The 14,033-nt window shown below is 44.3% G+C and overlaps 1 protein-coding gene across 4 annotated transcripts in view; it reads left to right on the forward strand.

Moving 5' to 3' along the window:
• LOC121555072 (chemokine-like protein TAFA-5) overlaps positions 1-14,033 on the forward strand; it is a 207,237-nt gene that overhangs the window by 56,153 nt on the left and 137,051 nt on the right. The window contains exon 1 of one of the 4 annotated variants that reach the window (XM_041868861.2): positions 7,459-8,529. The exons of the other annotated variants lie outside the window; for them this stretch is intronic. Within the exon in view, the coding sequence (XP_041724795.1) occupies positions 8,439-8,529 (91 nt within the window). The 5' untranslated portion in view covers positions 7,459-8,438. Of the gene's footprint in view, positions 1-7,458; positions 8,530-14,033 lie in introns of those variants that run through there. 4 annotated transcript variants of the gene reach the window in all.

Below are 14,033 nucleotides of genomic sequence, written 5' to 3' on the forward strand. Positions count from 1 at the left end.
AGCATATGGTCTCACAAGGGGTCTGAGGATCTCATCTCGGTACCTAATGGCAGTCAGGCTACCTCTGGCGAGCACATGGAGGGCTGTGCGGCCCCCCAAAGCAATGCCACCCCACACCATGACTGACCCACCGCCAAACCGGTCATGCTGGAGGATGTTGCAGGCAGCAGAACGTTCTCCACGGCGTCTCCAGACTCTGTCACGTCTGTCACGTGCTCAGTGTGAACCTGCTTTTATCTGTAAAGAGCACAGGGCACCAGTGGCGAATTTGCCAATCTTGGTGTTCTCTGGCAAATGCCAAACGTCCTGCACGGTGTTGGGCTGTAAGCACAACCCCCACCTGAGGACGTCGGGCCCTCATACCACCCTCATGGAGTCTGTTTCTGACCGTTTGAGCAGACACATGCACATTTGTGGCCTGCTGGAGGTCATTTTGCAGGGTTCTGGCAGTGCTCTTCCTGCTCCTCCTTGCACAAAGGCGGAGGTAGCAGTCCTGCTGCTGGGTTGTTGCCCTCCTACGGCCTCCTGCACGTCTCCTGATGTACTGGCCTGTCTCCTGGTAGTGCCTCCATGCTCTGGACACTACGCTGACAGACAGAGCAAACCTTCTTGCCACAGCTCGCATTGATGTGCCATTCTGGATGAGCTGCACTACCTGAGCCACTTGTAGACTCCGTCTCATGCTACCACTAGAGTGAAATCATTCAAAAGTGACCAAAACATCAGCCAGGAAGTATAGAAACTGAGAAGTGGTCTGTGGTCACCACCTGCGAAACCAGTCCTTTATTGGGGGTGTCTTGCTAATTGCCTATAATTTCCACCTGTTGTCTATTCCATTTGCACAACAACATGTGACATTTATTGTCAATCAGTGTTGCTTCCTAAGTGGACAGTTTGATTTCACAGAAGTGTGATTGACTTGGAGTTACATTGTGTTGTTTAATATATATATATATATATATATATATATATATATATATATATATATATATGTATGTGTGTGTATATATACTGTATATATGTATGTATGTGTGTGTATATATACTGTATATATGTATGTATGTGTGTATGTGTGTGTGTGTATATATATATATATATATATATATATATATATATGTGTGTGTGTGTGTGTGTATATATGTGTGTGTATATACAGTGGGTAGAACAAGTATTTGATACACTGCAGATTTTTTGCAGGTTTTCCTACTTACAAAGCATGTAGAGGTCTGTAATCTTTATCATAGGTACACTTCAACTGTCAGAGACGGAATCTAAAACAAAAATCCAGAAAATAACATTGTATGATTTTTAAGTAATTAATTTGCATTTTATTGCATGACATAAGTATTTGATACATCAGAAAAGCAGAACTTAATATTTTATACGGAAACCTTTGTTTGCAATTACAGAGACCATACGTTTCCTGTAGGTCTTGACCAGGTTTGCACACACTGCAGCAGGGATTTTGTCCCACTCCTCCATACAGACCTTCTCCAGATCCTTCAGGTTTCGGGGCTGACGCTGGGCAATACAGACTTTCAGCTCCCTCCAAAGATTTTCTATTGGGTTCAGGTCTGGAGACTGGCTAGGCCACTCCAGGACCTTGAGATGCTTCTTACGGAGCCACTCCTTAGTTGCCCTGGCTGTGTGTTTTGGGTCGTTGTCATGCTGGAAGACCCAGCCACGACCAATCTTCAATGCTCTTACTGAGGGAAGAAGGAGGTTGTTGGCCAAATTCTCGCGACACATGGCCCCATCCATCCTCCCCTCAATACGGTGCAGTCGTCTTGTCCCCTTTGCAGAAAAGCATCCCCAAAGAATGATGTTTCCACCTCCATGCTTCACGGTTGGGATGGTGTTCTTGGGGTTGTACTCATCCTTCTTCTTCCTCCAAACACGGCGAGTGAAGTTTAGACCAAAAAGCTATATTTTTGTCTCATCAGACCACATGACCTTCTCCCATTCCTCCTCTGGATCATCCAGATGGTCATTGGCAAACTTCAGATGGGCCTGGACATGCGCTGGCTTAAGCAGGGGGACCTTGCGTGCGCTGCAGGATTTTAATCCATGACGGCGTAGTGTGTTACTAATGGTTTTCTTTGAGACTGTGGTCCCAGCTCTCTTCAGGTCATTGACCAGGACCTGTCGTGTAGTTCTGGGCTGATCCCTCACCTTCCTCATGATCATTGATGCCCCACGAGGTGAGATCTTGCATGGAGCCCCAGACCGAGGGTGACTGACCGTCATCTTGAACTTCTTCCATTACCTAATAATTGCGCCAACAGTTGTTGCCTTCTCACCAAGCTGCTTGCCTTTTGTCCTGTAGCCCATCCCAGCCTTGTGCAGGTCTACAATTTTATCCCTGATGTCCTTACACAGCACTCTGGTCTTGGCCATTGTGGAGAGGTTGGAGTCTGTTTGATTGAGTGTGTGGACAGGTGTCTTTTATACAGGTAACGAGTTCAAACAGGTGCAGTTAATACAGGTAATGAGTGGAGAACAGGAGGGCTTCTTAAAGAAAAACTAACAGGTCTGTGAGAGCCGGAATTCTTACTGGTTGGTAGGTGATCAAATACGTATGTCATGCAATAAAATGCAAATTAATTACTTAAAAATCATACAATGTGATTTTCTGGATTTTTGTTTTAGATTCCATCTATCACAGTTGAAGTGTACCTATGATAAAAAATTACAGACCTCTACATGCTTTGTAATTAGGAAAACCTGCAAAATCGGCAGTGTATCAAATACTTGTTCTCCCCACTGTATATATATATATATATTTTTTTTTAACATATATATATATATATATATATATTATTATTTTTTTGACATATTTAACCCCTTTTTTTTGGTATACTTCAATAAAAAAATTTTAACCGGTTACCTTGAGACGAGTCCCGTGACACTTGTGGCGGTCATAGAGTGGTCATAAGAGTTTGTAGGTCAAACTGTTTGGACGCTACATAGGTTTTCGTTAGAAGACCGATTTTCAGGATGTCTCATGGTCTGACAAACACTGCTCTAGCTCTGCCAACTTTCACCGCAGAGGCAGAAGTGCGACACTGGTGGATGCGGAGGATTGAGACGCACCCAATGCAAAAACAGATATCTAGTTTGAATTGCCAGATATTTATGGGGATTTAAAAAAATATAAATCCTCTTCGGGATCGGTGTCCCGTATACGGGATGGTTGAGCTAACGTGCTGTCACGATCGTTTATGGAAGATACGGACCAAGGCGCAGCGTGATGAGCGTACGTTTTATTAAGTACTTAACTCACGACAAAACAACAAACAAACGAAACGTGAAGTCCTAGGTTACACAAAACAAACCTTAACGGAACAAGATCCCACACCGACTAGTGCCAAACAGGCTGCCTAAGTATTCGCCCCAATCAGAGATAACGAGATACAGCTGCCTCTGATTGGGAACCACCCTGGCCAACATAGATCTAAACGATCTAGAACATCAACATAGAAAATAATACACAGAAACTACACACCCTGGCTCAACCTTTCAGAGTCCCCAGAGCCAGGGTGTGACAGTACCCCCCCCCAAAGGCGCGGACTGCAACCGCGCCACACAAACACAACAGGGTAGGGGCCGGGTGGGCATTCCGCCTCGGAGGCGGATCCGGCTCCGGGCGTGACCACCACTTTCTCTCCACCTCCCCGTTGCGCCCCTGATCTGGTCTGGCACCGCTGACTGGTGCTGGACCCGACGACGGTGGATCGATCTGTACAGGCTCCGGACTGGAGCCGCTGGCCGGAGCTGGACTGGGCACCGGTGGAGCGGATTGCTCTGGCTCCGGAGTGGATCCGCTGACTGGAGTTGGACCGGACCCTGGTGGAGCGGATTGCTCTGGCTCCGGAGTGGAGCAGCTGACCGGTGCCGGACCAGGCACCGGTGGAACAGGCACGGGCCGTGCCGGACTGGACACACGCACCACTGGCTTGGTGCGGGGAGCAGGAACGGGCCGGACCGGGCTGACGACGCGCACCACTGGCTTGGTGCGGGGAGCAGGAACGGACCGGACCGGGCTGGCGACGCGCACCACTGCCTTGGTGCGAGGGGCAGGAACAGGCCGGACCGGGCTGGCGACGCGCACCACTGGCTTGGTGCGAGGGGCAGGAACAGGCCGGACCGGGCTGGCGATGCGCACCACTGCCTTGGTGCGAGGGACAGGAACAGGCCGGACCGGGCTGGCGACGCGCACCACTGGCTTTGCGCGAGGGACAGGAACAGGCCGGACCGGACTGGGAACACGCACTACTGGCTTGGTGCGGGGAGCAGGAACAGGCCGGGCTGGACTGGGAACATGCACCACTGGCTTGGTGCGGGGAGCCGGAACGGGCCGGGCCGGACTGTGGAGGCGGACTGGAGGTCTGGAGCGGAGAGCTGACACAACCCATCATGGCTGAATGCCTACTTCCACACAATACGTGTGAGGCATCAGCACAGGACGTACGGGGCTGTGCACTCGTACTGGCGCTACAGCACGTGGCACTGGCGCTGGATATACGGGATCGAGGAGGTGTACTGGAGACCACGATCGTTGAGCCGGCACACCCCGTCCTGGCTGAATGCCCATCTTTGCACGACACGTGCGTGGTGCTAGCACAGGACGTACAGGACTGTGCCGGAACACTCGCGGCACAGTACGTGGCTCCGCATAACACGGAGCCTGCCCAGTCACACACTTCCTAGCCTGAGTACGGGGAGTTGGCTCTGCTCTAACCCTAGGCTCCGCCAACCACCCTTTTAGCCCCCCCAAAACATTTTCTTGGGGCTGTCTCTCGGGCTTCCTCCTCGGCCGGTACCCTCTGCGTTGCCGCTGCTCCTCTCTATAGCGCGCCTCCACAGTCTCCTCCCAAGGACGGCAATCCATTCCGGCCTTAATCTCCTCCCAAGTCCAGGCTGTCTGTTCCTGGACACGCTGCTTGGTCCTCTTTTGGTGGGATCTTCTGTCACGATCGTTTATGGAAGATACGGACCAAGGCGCAGCGTGATAAGCGTACATTTTATTAAGTACTTAACTCACGACAAAACAACAAACAAACGAAACGTGAAGTCCTAGGTTACACAAAACAAACCTTAACGGAACAAGATCCCACACAGACTAGTGCCAAACAGGCTGCCTAAGTATGGTCCCCAATCAGAGACAACGAGGTACAGCTGCCTCTGATTGGGAACCACCCTGGCCAACATAGATCTAAACGATCTAGAACATCAACAAAGAAAATAATACACAGAAACTACACACCCTGGCTCAACATTTCAGAGTCCCCAGAGCCAGGGCGTGACACGTGCGCTAATGTGATTAGCATGACTGTTGTAAGTAACAGCAAACTTTCCAGGACATAGACATGTCTTATATGGGCAGAAAGCTTAAATTATTTTAAATCTAACTGCACTGTCCAATTTACAGTAGCTGTTACAGTGAAAAAAATACCATGCTAATGTTTGAGGAGAGTGCACAACAACAAAATACTTATCACGGCAACTGGTTTGATACATTCAGCTCTGAAGGTAAATAATGTACTTACATTCAGTAATCTTGCTCTGATTTGTCATCCTGAGGATCCCAGAGATAGAAAGTAGCATAGTTTTGTTTGATAAAATCCATTTTTATATTCAAATGTAGGAACTGGGTTCTACAGTTTGAACCCCTGCTGTCTCTGGCTCAACATCCACATCTAGATGTGTAAAAGTTAGTGTATAAGCTAATGATCCATCATGTATGACATTCCTGGGAGTGTGTAAACTTACATTTTGTATTACCATATCATTTTTGTATGTTCTCTGACAATGTACTTGAAAATGTATCAACTGACCAATTTGGCACATTTGGGCAGACTTGATACAAAATAGTCCAGTATTGCAATGCTTCGCTGAGTGAATCTGAAACTTTGCACACACACACTGCTTCCATCTAGGGGCCAAAATCTAAACTGCGCCTAAACTGCAAAATTATATTGTGGCCTTTCTCTTGCATTTCAAAGATTTTGGAAAAAAACAAAAAAACTCATGTTTTTTTGTTTGTATTATCTTTAACCAGATCTAATGTGTTATATTCTCCTACATTAATTTCACATTTCCACAAACGTCAAAGTGTTTCTTTTCAAATGGTATCAAGAATATGCATATCCTTGCTTCAGGTCCTGAGCAACAGGCAGTTAGATTTGGGTATATCATTTTAGGTGAAAATTGAAAAAAAGGGTCCGATCCTTAAGAGGATAACTTAGATTAACGCACCTCGTCAATCGACTCTATAGGGTTTTAATACTTTGAGACATGATTGCGCTGTTTGGAAGAGAGTGAACTAACTACATACCTCAAATCAATATAAACTACAGGTCTTACTTCTAATTACTGCAAAAACGATCAATCCAGGAAGAGATTAAATTATTTTATCATATGACACCAACTCATACAATATTGAGGACTGCCCAACCATGTGTCTCAGTTGGGTGCACATCTTGGATTGAAGTATCTTTTTCTATTGTGTGTCTTGAAAATATTAATTTCTTCTGGCAAAAGTAAAATCCTTGCAGAGCCTTAGTCTACTGTATATTTCATAATAAATATATTGGTTTCAGTGGAGCTATTGAACAGTTCTTTGAAATGGTTTGGTAGACAAGTGTTTCACTGGAATTCTTCAAAGAAACCTCAACATATCAAGCAGTAGACTGCTTTTCACTGTTTTTCATTTTGGGCAACACAAATTTAACTATTATTTTTGCTTTAAAAAATGGACAATAGACAACTTAACATTTCACAGACATGGATCCACTAAAGTAGACATGACATTGGCTGGGACTTAATGCCCAACCTTCGACATAAAGAAAAAAGACGAATTAAGACAAAAAACAGCAACTCAGACGTAGGTACATTTCAACATAAATGACATCATACTTGCTCAAACCTACATGTTCCCACAGTATCCATGCCTATCTTGTTTGTTCTCATAATTAAACATAGATGGATAGGTTGCAGAATATGAGAATTGGCACAGACCCATCAAGGGCTTTGGAAATGGGATGGACACTGTTTCTCAGGAGATATTGCATGTGATTGGCCTATATGCCCATATTCTTGTGTTTAAAAATACTTTAGCTTGAAAGAATCTGTGCAAATCTGTCTTTGAAATATAACGTCTATAGGCTACTAAAGGCACAGCTGGGTGCTAGGCATATTGCCCATGGGCTATAATTGAAATAGAAAGATAAAGAAAAAATGCATTGAAATTCCATTGGATATGCCCTAATGTATTACAACTGTAGTTCTCCAAATGCAGAATAGGGACACTAATTAGCGAGTTTACAACGAGCAATGCAGTGTTTTTAATCTGCCAACCAGTCTCGTTCCTCCTCAATCCCCTCCACGCCTCTCCTCCTCTCCTCATACTGCCTCTGAGAATTCGCCCGAGGAAACATATTTTGGGGGGGAGTTGTTGTGACGTCACTCACCGGGAGAGCACAGAGCAGGGAGAGAGAAAGTCGCGTCTGTAGATTGTATCTGCGGTTGCCTGACGAAGAAAAGCGACAAGCCCGAAGAACTGGCACGGAGATCAGGGATGGTGATGCCGATATATACTGTGTCATCATCATCACTAACGGACAAATTGATAGCAATCCTGAAGTAAATCAAGAAACTAAACCGGAGACGGTCTATTGCGCGTTTGGTTTTGGGTTTTTTATCCGATAAAGGTCGGGAGGTATAGCTTCCAAATCGAAAGAGATGCGAGCATCTTTCATGATCTACATGTAGAACGACTAAGACGAGAGGTATCCACAGAACGAATGCACGGTGTGCTATCCCTGTGCGTAAAATGGCAAGCGTGCTATCTGGCGGAAACTAAACGGATATATAGCCCTACTACATAGCGACATGGTGGTGCTGCCTGCTTCTGAGTATATTCCTGCGCGGGAGTTGTGTGGAACATGTACTGGAGGAGAGTGGTGATCAGCGCACCGAATTACCGTATCCGCACGCAGCAGTCAGAGAGAGGGAGCGGAGAGAAAGCTGCTGGTGAGCCTGCCGTGACCGAGTCACTGACGCGGGGGTGAAGTGGTAGTGGGAATGCCAGCACTTCAAACGATGGGGGTTTAACAGCCCCGCTTCATACTGGATAACCCCACATTTCAATTTTGACCCAGCACTGTGTCCTTTTCCACGGGCGGAATCATCTATTTTCCCCCTTCAACTGACGGATTGACTAGTATTTCTTATTCGCCCCAGCTATTTCCGAATCGAACTAAAGGGGAGTTTCTTTTGTGTATTCCACACGTGTTGTAGCCTATTTTCTCTTATTTTCTTTGGGTGAGAAGCATTGCGCTGGATGGGAGCAGAATGGAAGGCTGTGTGTGTCTCTGAAGACTGCTGGCTTCTCTCCTCGGGTGTTTGAATTAAGCCATCGCCAATCGCCAGCCAGGATGCAGCTTCTCAGAGTTGCGTGGGCTTTAGCTGGAGCGGCAATCTGTTGTTTTGTTATTCTTCTCATCCACTCACGCTTGCTCAAAGAAGGTAATTGTTTATGTAACTGATTTCAGACCATTATATAATGGTGTTGTCATATTAAATATCTCCGTTTTCATGTCACCTGTCTGTACTGTAGCCCACTCACTGTCTGTCATATATGAAGTCTCATAGCCCTAGATGACATAAGAGCCTCGTGCAGAATGCGTCTTTGGCTCTCATACTTAATCAACTTTGCCATGGCATAAACCTGCTGGATTTTACCGCAAAGCCAAAAAATACAATTCAATTCGATAATATGAATATCTATCTATTCTATGAATGTGAACAATTCCATGGTCTGATTGTCACCAGCAATGCTTTTCTACTGGTTAATGTCAACAAGTTATAGACCTATCCAGTTGATCCAATTATATTTATTATATATTTTTGTAATTTACACACAAAAAATAACAGCAGATAAATACATTGATACTGTATATAATAATATGCCATTTAGCAGACGCTTTTATCCAAAGCGACTTACAGTCATGCATGCATACATTTATTGTGTATGGGTGGTCCCGGGGATCAAACCCACTACCTTGGCGTTACAAGCGCCGTGCTCTACCAGCTGAGCTACAGAGGACCACAATATATGGGTGGTAGTATGCCATTTCAATAGATAGTGTGATTTATAGTTGAGTTCTTCAATAGATGGCACTATAGTCTAGCTTTAGGGTAAGGCTAAGGTCAAACCCTTATTATTTCCTCCTATTAGCCCGCTGTGATTCTTGTTGTCGTGCCTAGTGCCATGGCCACTGGATACAATCCAACCCTGCTAAACATTCATTCATCTTATGGTGAAGCTCCAGCTACAAATCTTAGTGTTGCCCTCTGCTGCATTGCTATTTGGTTTTTATTTTGGCCTGCATTAATGTCGTTTATAAATCTAAAGGGAGCCATTTTTTGCTGCTTTTAAGATAACTAGTTGGTTTTCATTTGCACACATTCTCCAATAGTTTTATTGATTACATTTTTAATGACCTCTGGCAGAATTAGACATTCTATGCACAAACTGGAATCCCTTTTCTCTCATGTCTGGCCTGAGGCTAGGGGCAAACAAGCACTGTTTGTGTGTGGGTGTGTGGCAGGCAGCAGGGTCATTAGGTTACGACTCGGTCAGGCTCCTCTCCGCACTGTCAGTAGAAAGGCAGGTCAACTGGTGGCAAATGGTCTCTCTCTCCATGGCATCTCTGTGCCACATGGTGGAAAGAGAAATTCATGCGTGCCAAGTGAGAAATACCTTTCCTGTTTGTTTTGTGCCTACAGGGTCCAAGGGGCTGTCAGTGCTCTGAGCACTGACTACAGCCCAAATAATCCACATCCACCCAACTGAACTCCATGTGGCGCGTGATAGGCCAGGACCATGGGATTCTTCCGGAATGGGAATTTGATTGGCAGCCTATCATAGGCTGTGGTATTCTTCCGGAATGGCAATGAATGCACAAATGCAATAGATCTAATGCTTCCTGGTCAATGAGTTTGTGATCGTGGCCATGGCTATATTTGTTCACGTTCAATAGCATTTTGTGAATATCATTATATTCCTTTCCACAACACAAAAATAGAAAATTGGTTAGCAAACATGTCTTGTATGTCTTGTAGCCTCTGGTTATTTTGTTCATGTTGTTAGCTTTATAATATCAGAGGTTTGAGAGGTATTTATTTATTGAAATATATGCAAGGAGGCAAGAAGAGGCATACAAAGGAAGCTGGAACCATGTTCACTTTGTGCTGTTAGAATAGCCAAGGTCAAAACGGACGGTAGGCTACAGAATAAAAGACACGCAGCTGATATAATGAATTCAAAATAACTGCATTAATGACAGTCTATTGGGGCCAGAATAATAAAAAGGCACATATAGTAAGTAGTACAATATGATTTTGCTCATACAGTTGCTAGTAGCTACAATCTTTTCAAATGCTCTCAGTCAAAATGACATATTTCCACATCTGTTTGCATTGAATGTTAACCAACCAAAACAGGTATGGAATAAATAAGTTATCTTTTTTAGCTTCCCCAGCATGACAGATACCTAACATATAAAGGCAGGCAGGACTCTATATAGCCAGAGGACATGAGGAATCATATATCTCATTATATATATTGGCAGCACCCTGACATTTCAATGTAAATACAAGGAAACACATGTCACCCCTTCTGCAAGTTTTCAGATAGCAGCAGGGTGTCAGGAAAGGGTATCGTAGGTAGGCATGCATCATTGCGTTGCTGGAATTTTGAACAGGCAGGAGAGAGGTTGCAACTTGCATAATATCACACTGCATCTCATTTTTTATTTACCCATTATTTTACCAGGTAAGTTGACTGAGAACACATTCTCATTTACAGCAACAGCCTGGGGAATAGTTACAGAGGAAAGAATAAGAGCCAATTGGAAGCTGGGGATGATTAGGTGGACATGATGGTATGAGGGCCAGATTGGGAATTTAGCCAGGACAACAGGGTTAACACCCCTAATCTTACGATAAGTGCCATAGGATCTTTAGTGATCACAGAGAGTCAGGACACCCGTTTAATGTCCCATCCGAAAGACAGCACCCTACACAGGGCAATGTCCCCAATCACTGCCCTGGGGCTTTGGGATATTGTTATAGACCAGAGGAAAGAGTGCCTCCTACTGACCCTCCAACACCACTTTTAGCAGCATCAGGACTTCCACCATCCAGGGACTGACCAGGACCAACCCTGCTTAGCTTCAGAGGCATGGGATGCAGGGTGGTATGCTGCTGGCCTCATGAGTTGAGGGATGAGGATGTGGAAATGGAGATGGTGTGGAGGATTTAGAATGCCACATTATTATAATCCTATGCAGTGGCTCACCTATGACAATGACTAAATAATTATTCATTTAACCCATAAAGTACCTGACTGTCTGTACACTGTTTATATGGAGCATTTTTAACTGATTTTACATGTACAGTTGAAGTCGGAAGTTTACATATACTTAGGTTGGAGTCATTAAAACTTGTTTTTCAACCACTCCACAAATGTCTTGTTAACAAACTATAGTTTTGGCAAGTCGGTTAGGACATCTACTTTGTGCATGACACAAGTAATTTTTCCAACAATTGTTTACAGACAGATTATTTCACTTATAATTCACTGTATCACAATTCCAGTGGGTCAGAAGTTTACATACACTAAGTTGACTGTGCCTTTCAACAGCTTGGAAAATTCCAGAAAATGATGTCATGGCTTTAGAAGCTTCTGATAGGCTAATTGACATCATTTGAGTCAATTGGACGTGTACCTGTGGATATATTTCAAGGCCTACCTTCAAACTCAGTGCCTCTTTGCTTGACATCATGGGAAAATGAAAAGAAATCAGCCAAGACCTCAGATTATTTTTTGTAGTTGGTTCATCCTTGGGAGCAATTTTCAAACACCTGAAGGTACCACGTTCATCTGTACAAACAATAGTACGCAAGTATAAACACCATGGGACCACGCAGCCGTCATACCGCTCAAGAAGGAGACGTGTTCTGTCTCCTAGAGATGAACGTGAAAGTACTGGTAAACATTAGAGTGTAATTACCGTGGTGTAGTAGTGTGACTTACATGTACAGCATGTAAAGATGGCAGGTGCATTCATCAATGTTGCTCTTCTTCACAAAGATGCTTAAACCTGCAGAAAGAAAAGGAGGGATTTGGTTGTTTTGCCCTTGAGCACTGCATCCCTTCAGGCTGAAGTGACATAAAGATGATAATTCATTTGTTTAGCGTGCCAGTAATACTCCCATACAGCGCACACACAGGCAGACACACACACACACTACACACTACACAGATGCAAATAAGAGCTCATGGTTATTGTACTGTATGCGGAAATCCCTCTTTTGTCACATCCCCAACTCTTTTTGTTACCTCCCCAACTATACTGTATAGGTGAGGGTACCTTACATCAAGGATTAGCAGTTGAACAGAATTATCTGAAAGGGGTTGGAATATACTGTAATTCACAACGGTAAGAATACAACAATAACCAATTGAATTAGTGAAAAATCAGGTCGTAGGAATGAAAGATAATTGAAAATACAGATTTGTTGTGGTATTTTTATCTAGTCACAATTCAGATAAAACAGCCCCGATATGGCTAAGGTTGGACGGTGTCCAGATTTTCATATCGTCATACCGTCCTTCTCTCATCCCGGGATATACAACATTACCGTCTTAGTACACAAGGGGGTGCTAAAAACTCAAAAAAGCCCATTGGGCATCTATTAGCAGAATGCTAACAAGATTAGCACAAGTACTAGTGAATTTTCATAGAGGTTGCTAATTAAATATACTAAGGATTGCAAACAAAAAATAACTAATTGCAAAGACAAGCAATCCAGCTCATAAAGTTATACAAGTATAGGTAGTAGCTACCGAATGTCATTTTTGGTGAGCTTGGACATTAACAAGCTAATGTGAACGAGAGACATTGTGCATACAAACAAAGTTTTGAAGCATGCTTGTCTGAAGGAAGAACAGCACTGGCTCTGGAGCAGCATGTGTACACACTGTGTCTGTGTGGAGTCTGGAGTCTCTAGGGCAACAGGCCTGCCTGCTCTGCTCTGAGAAGATGGGGGAGGAGAAGACTGAGGGTCTGAGGACAGAAAGGAGAAGAAACTCAAGGACATCAAGATAGCAGTGGCAGCTGTACAGATAACTCATCGAAAGCGCTTTGACTTCTCAAACATGGCAGAAAGATAACGCTTAATGATGCCCCGTCTTCATATTAATTCAGCCACTTACAGTACTTGGCTAACTACCTGTGCTATTTACAAACAAACACCTGACTGGCTCAACAGTTCTGGGGAACTGCGGTAAGCTTCATAATGTAATGTGACAGGTGAAATGAAGAACGGAGTCTGCTTTATCTCCTAAAGTATTGCACAAGTTGACTGCAGATATTAACTTAAAAAGTAGCTACAAATATTCAAATGTATTAAAAAAATAGTTTTGACGGTATTGAAAAACCATCCCATGGCTATTTCCAAATACCCCGGTATATACGGTATAGCGCCTAAGCCTAGTTGGGGATACAGTATTTCTATTGCACCATATTTACTTTGGGTTTTATTGATTGCAGTTTGTCGGTGCCCTGAGGACAGTAAAATTCCTGTGTTAGGAAATAGCTAAGACTAATGAAAGCTGCCAGTGGAGTTATAGGGTTAGGCATAGGGTTTTTATCAGAAAAGGGTTTGGGGTTTTGCGCTCCTTCCCTAGCTTGTCCCCAGTGAATAGCATTTATCTGATTTAAAGGCTCCAGACCAAAGTGACCACTCTCTCCACCCCTGTTATGTCTATCTATCTGCTTCAAGTACAATAAGCTTTTAGGCACAGATCAACTGTAGTGGCAGCTTCTCCTTCAGCAAATCCTCACCTTAACCTGAACCAATAGGGGTAAAACGCACCTGAACACGCCTAGACCATATATCAGTGTTTAGTGGCATCTAGGGTCTCAGTAAAGCCCACAACAATGTGGAGAGAGAGACACATG

Source organism: Coregonus clupeaformis, chromosome 40 (genome assembly GCF_020615455.1).
Source record: "Coregonus clupeaformis isolate EN_2021a chromosome 40, ASM2061545v1, whole genome shotgun sequence".
Classification (NCBI taxonomy): Eukaryota; Metazoa; Chordata; class Actinopteri; order Salmoniformes; family Salmonidae; genus Coregonus; species Coregonus clupeaformis.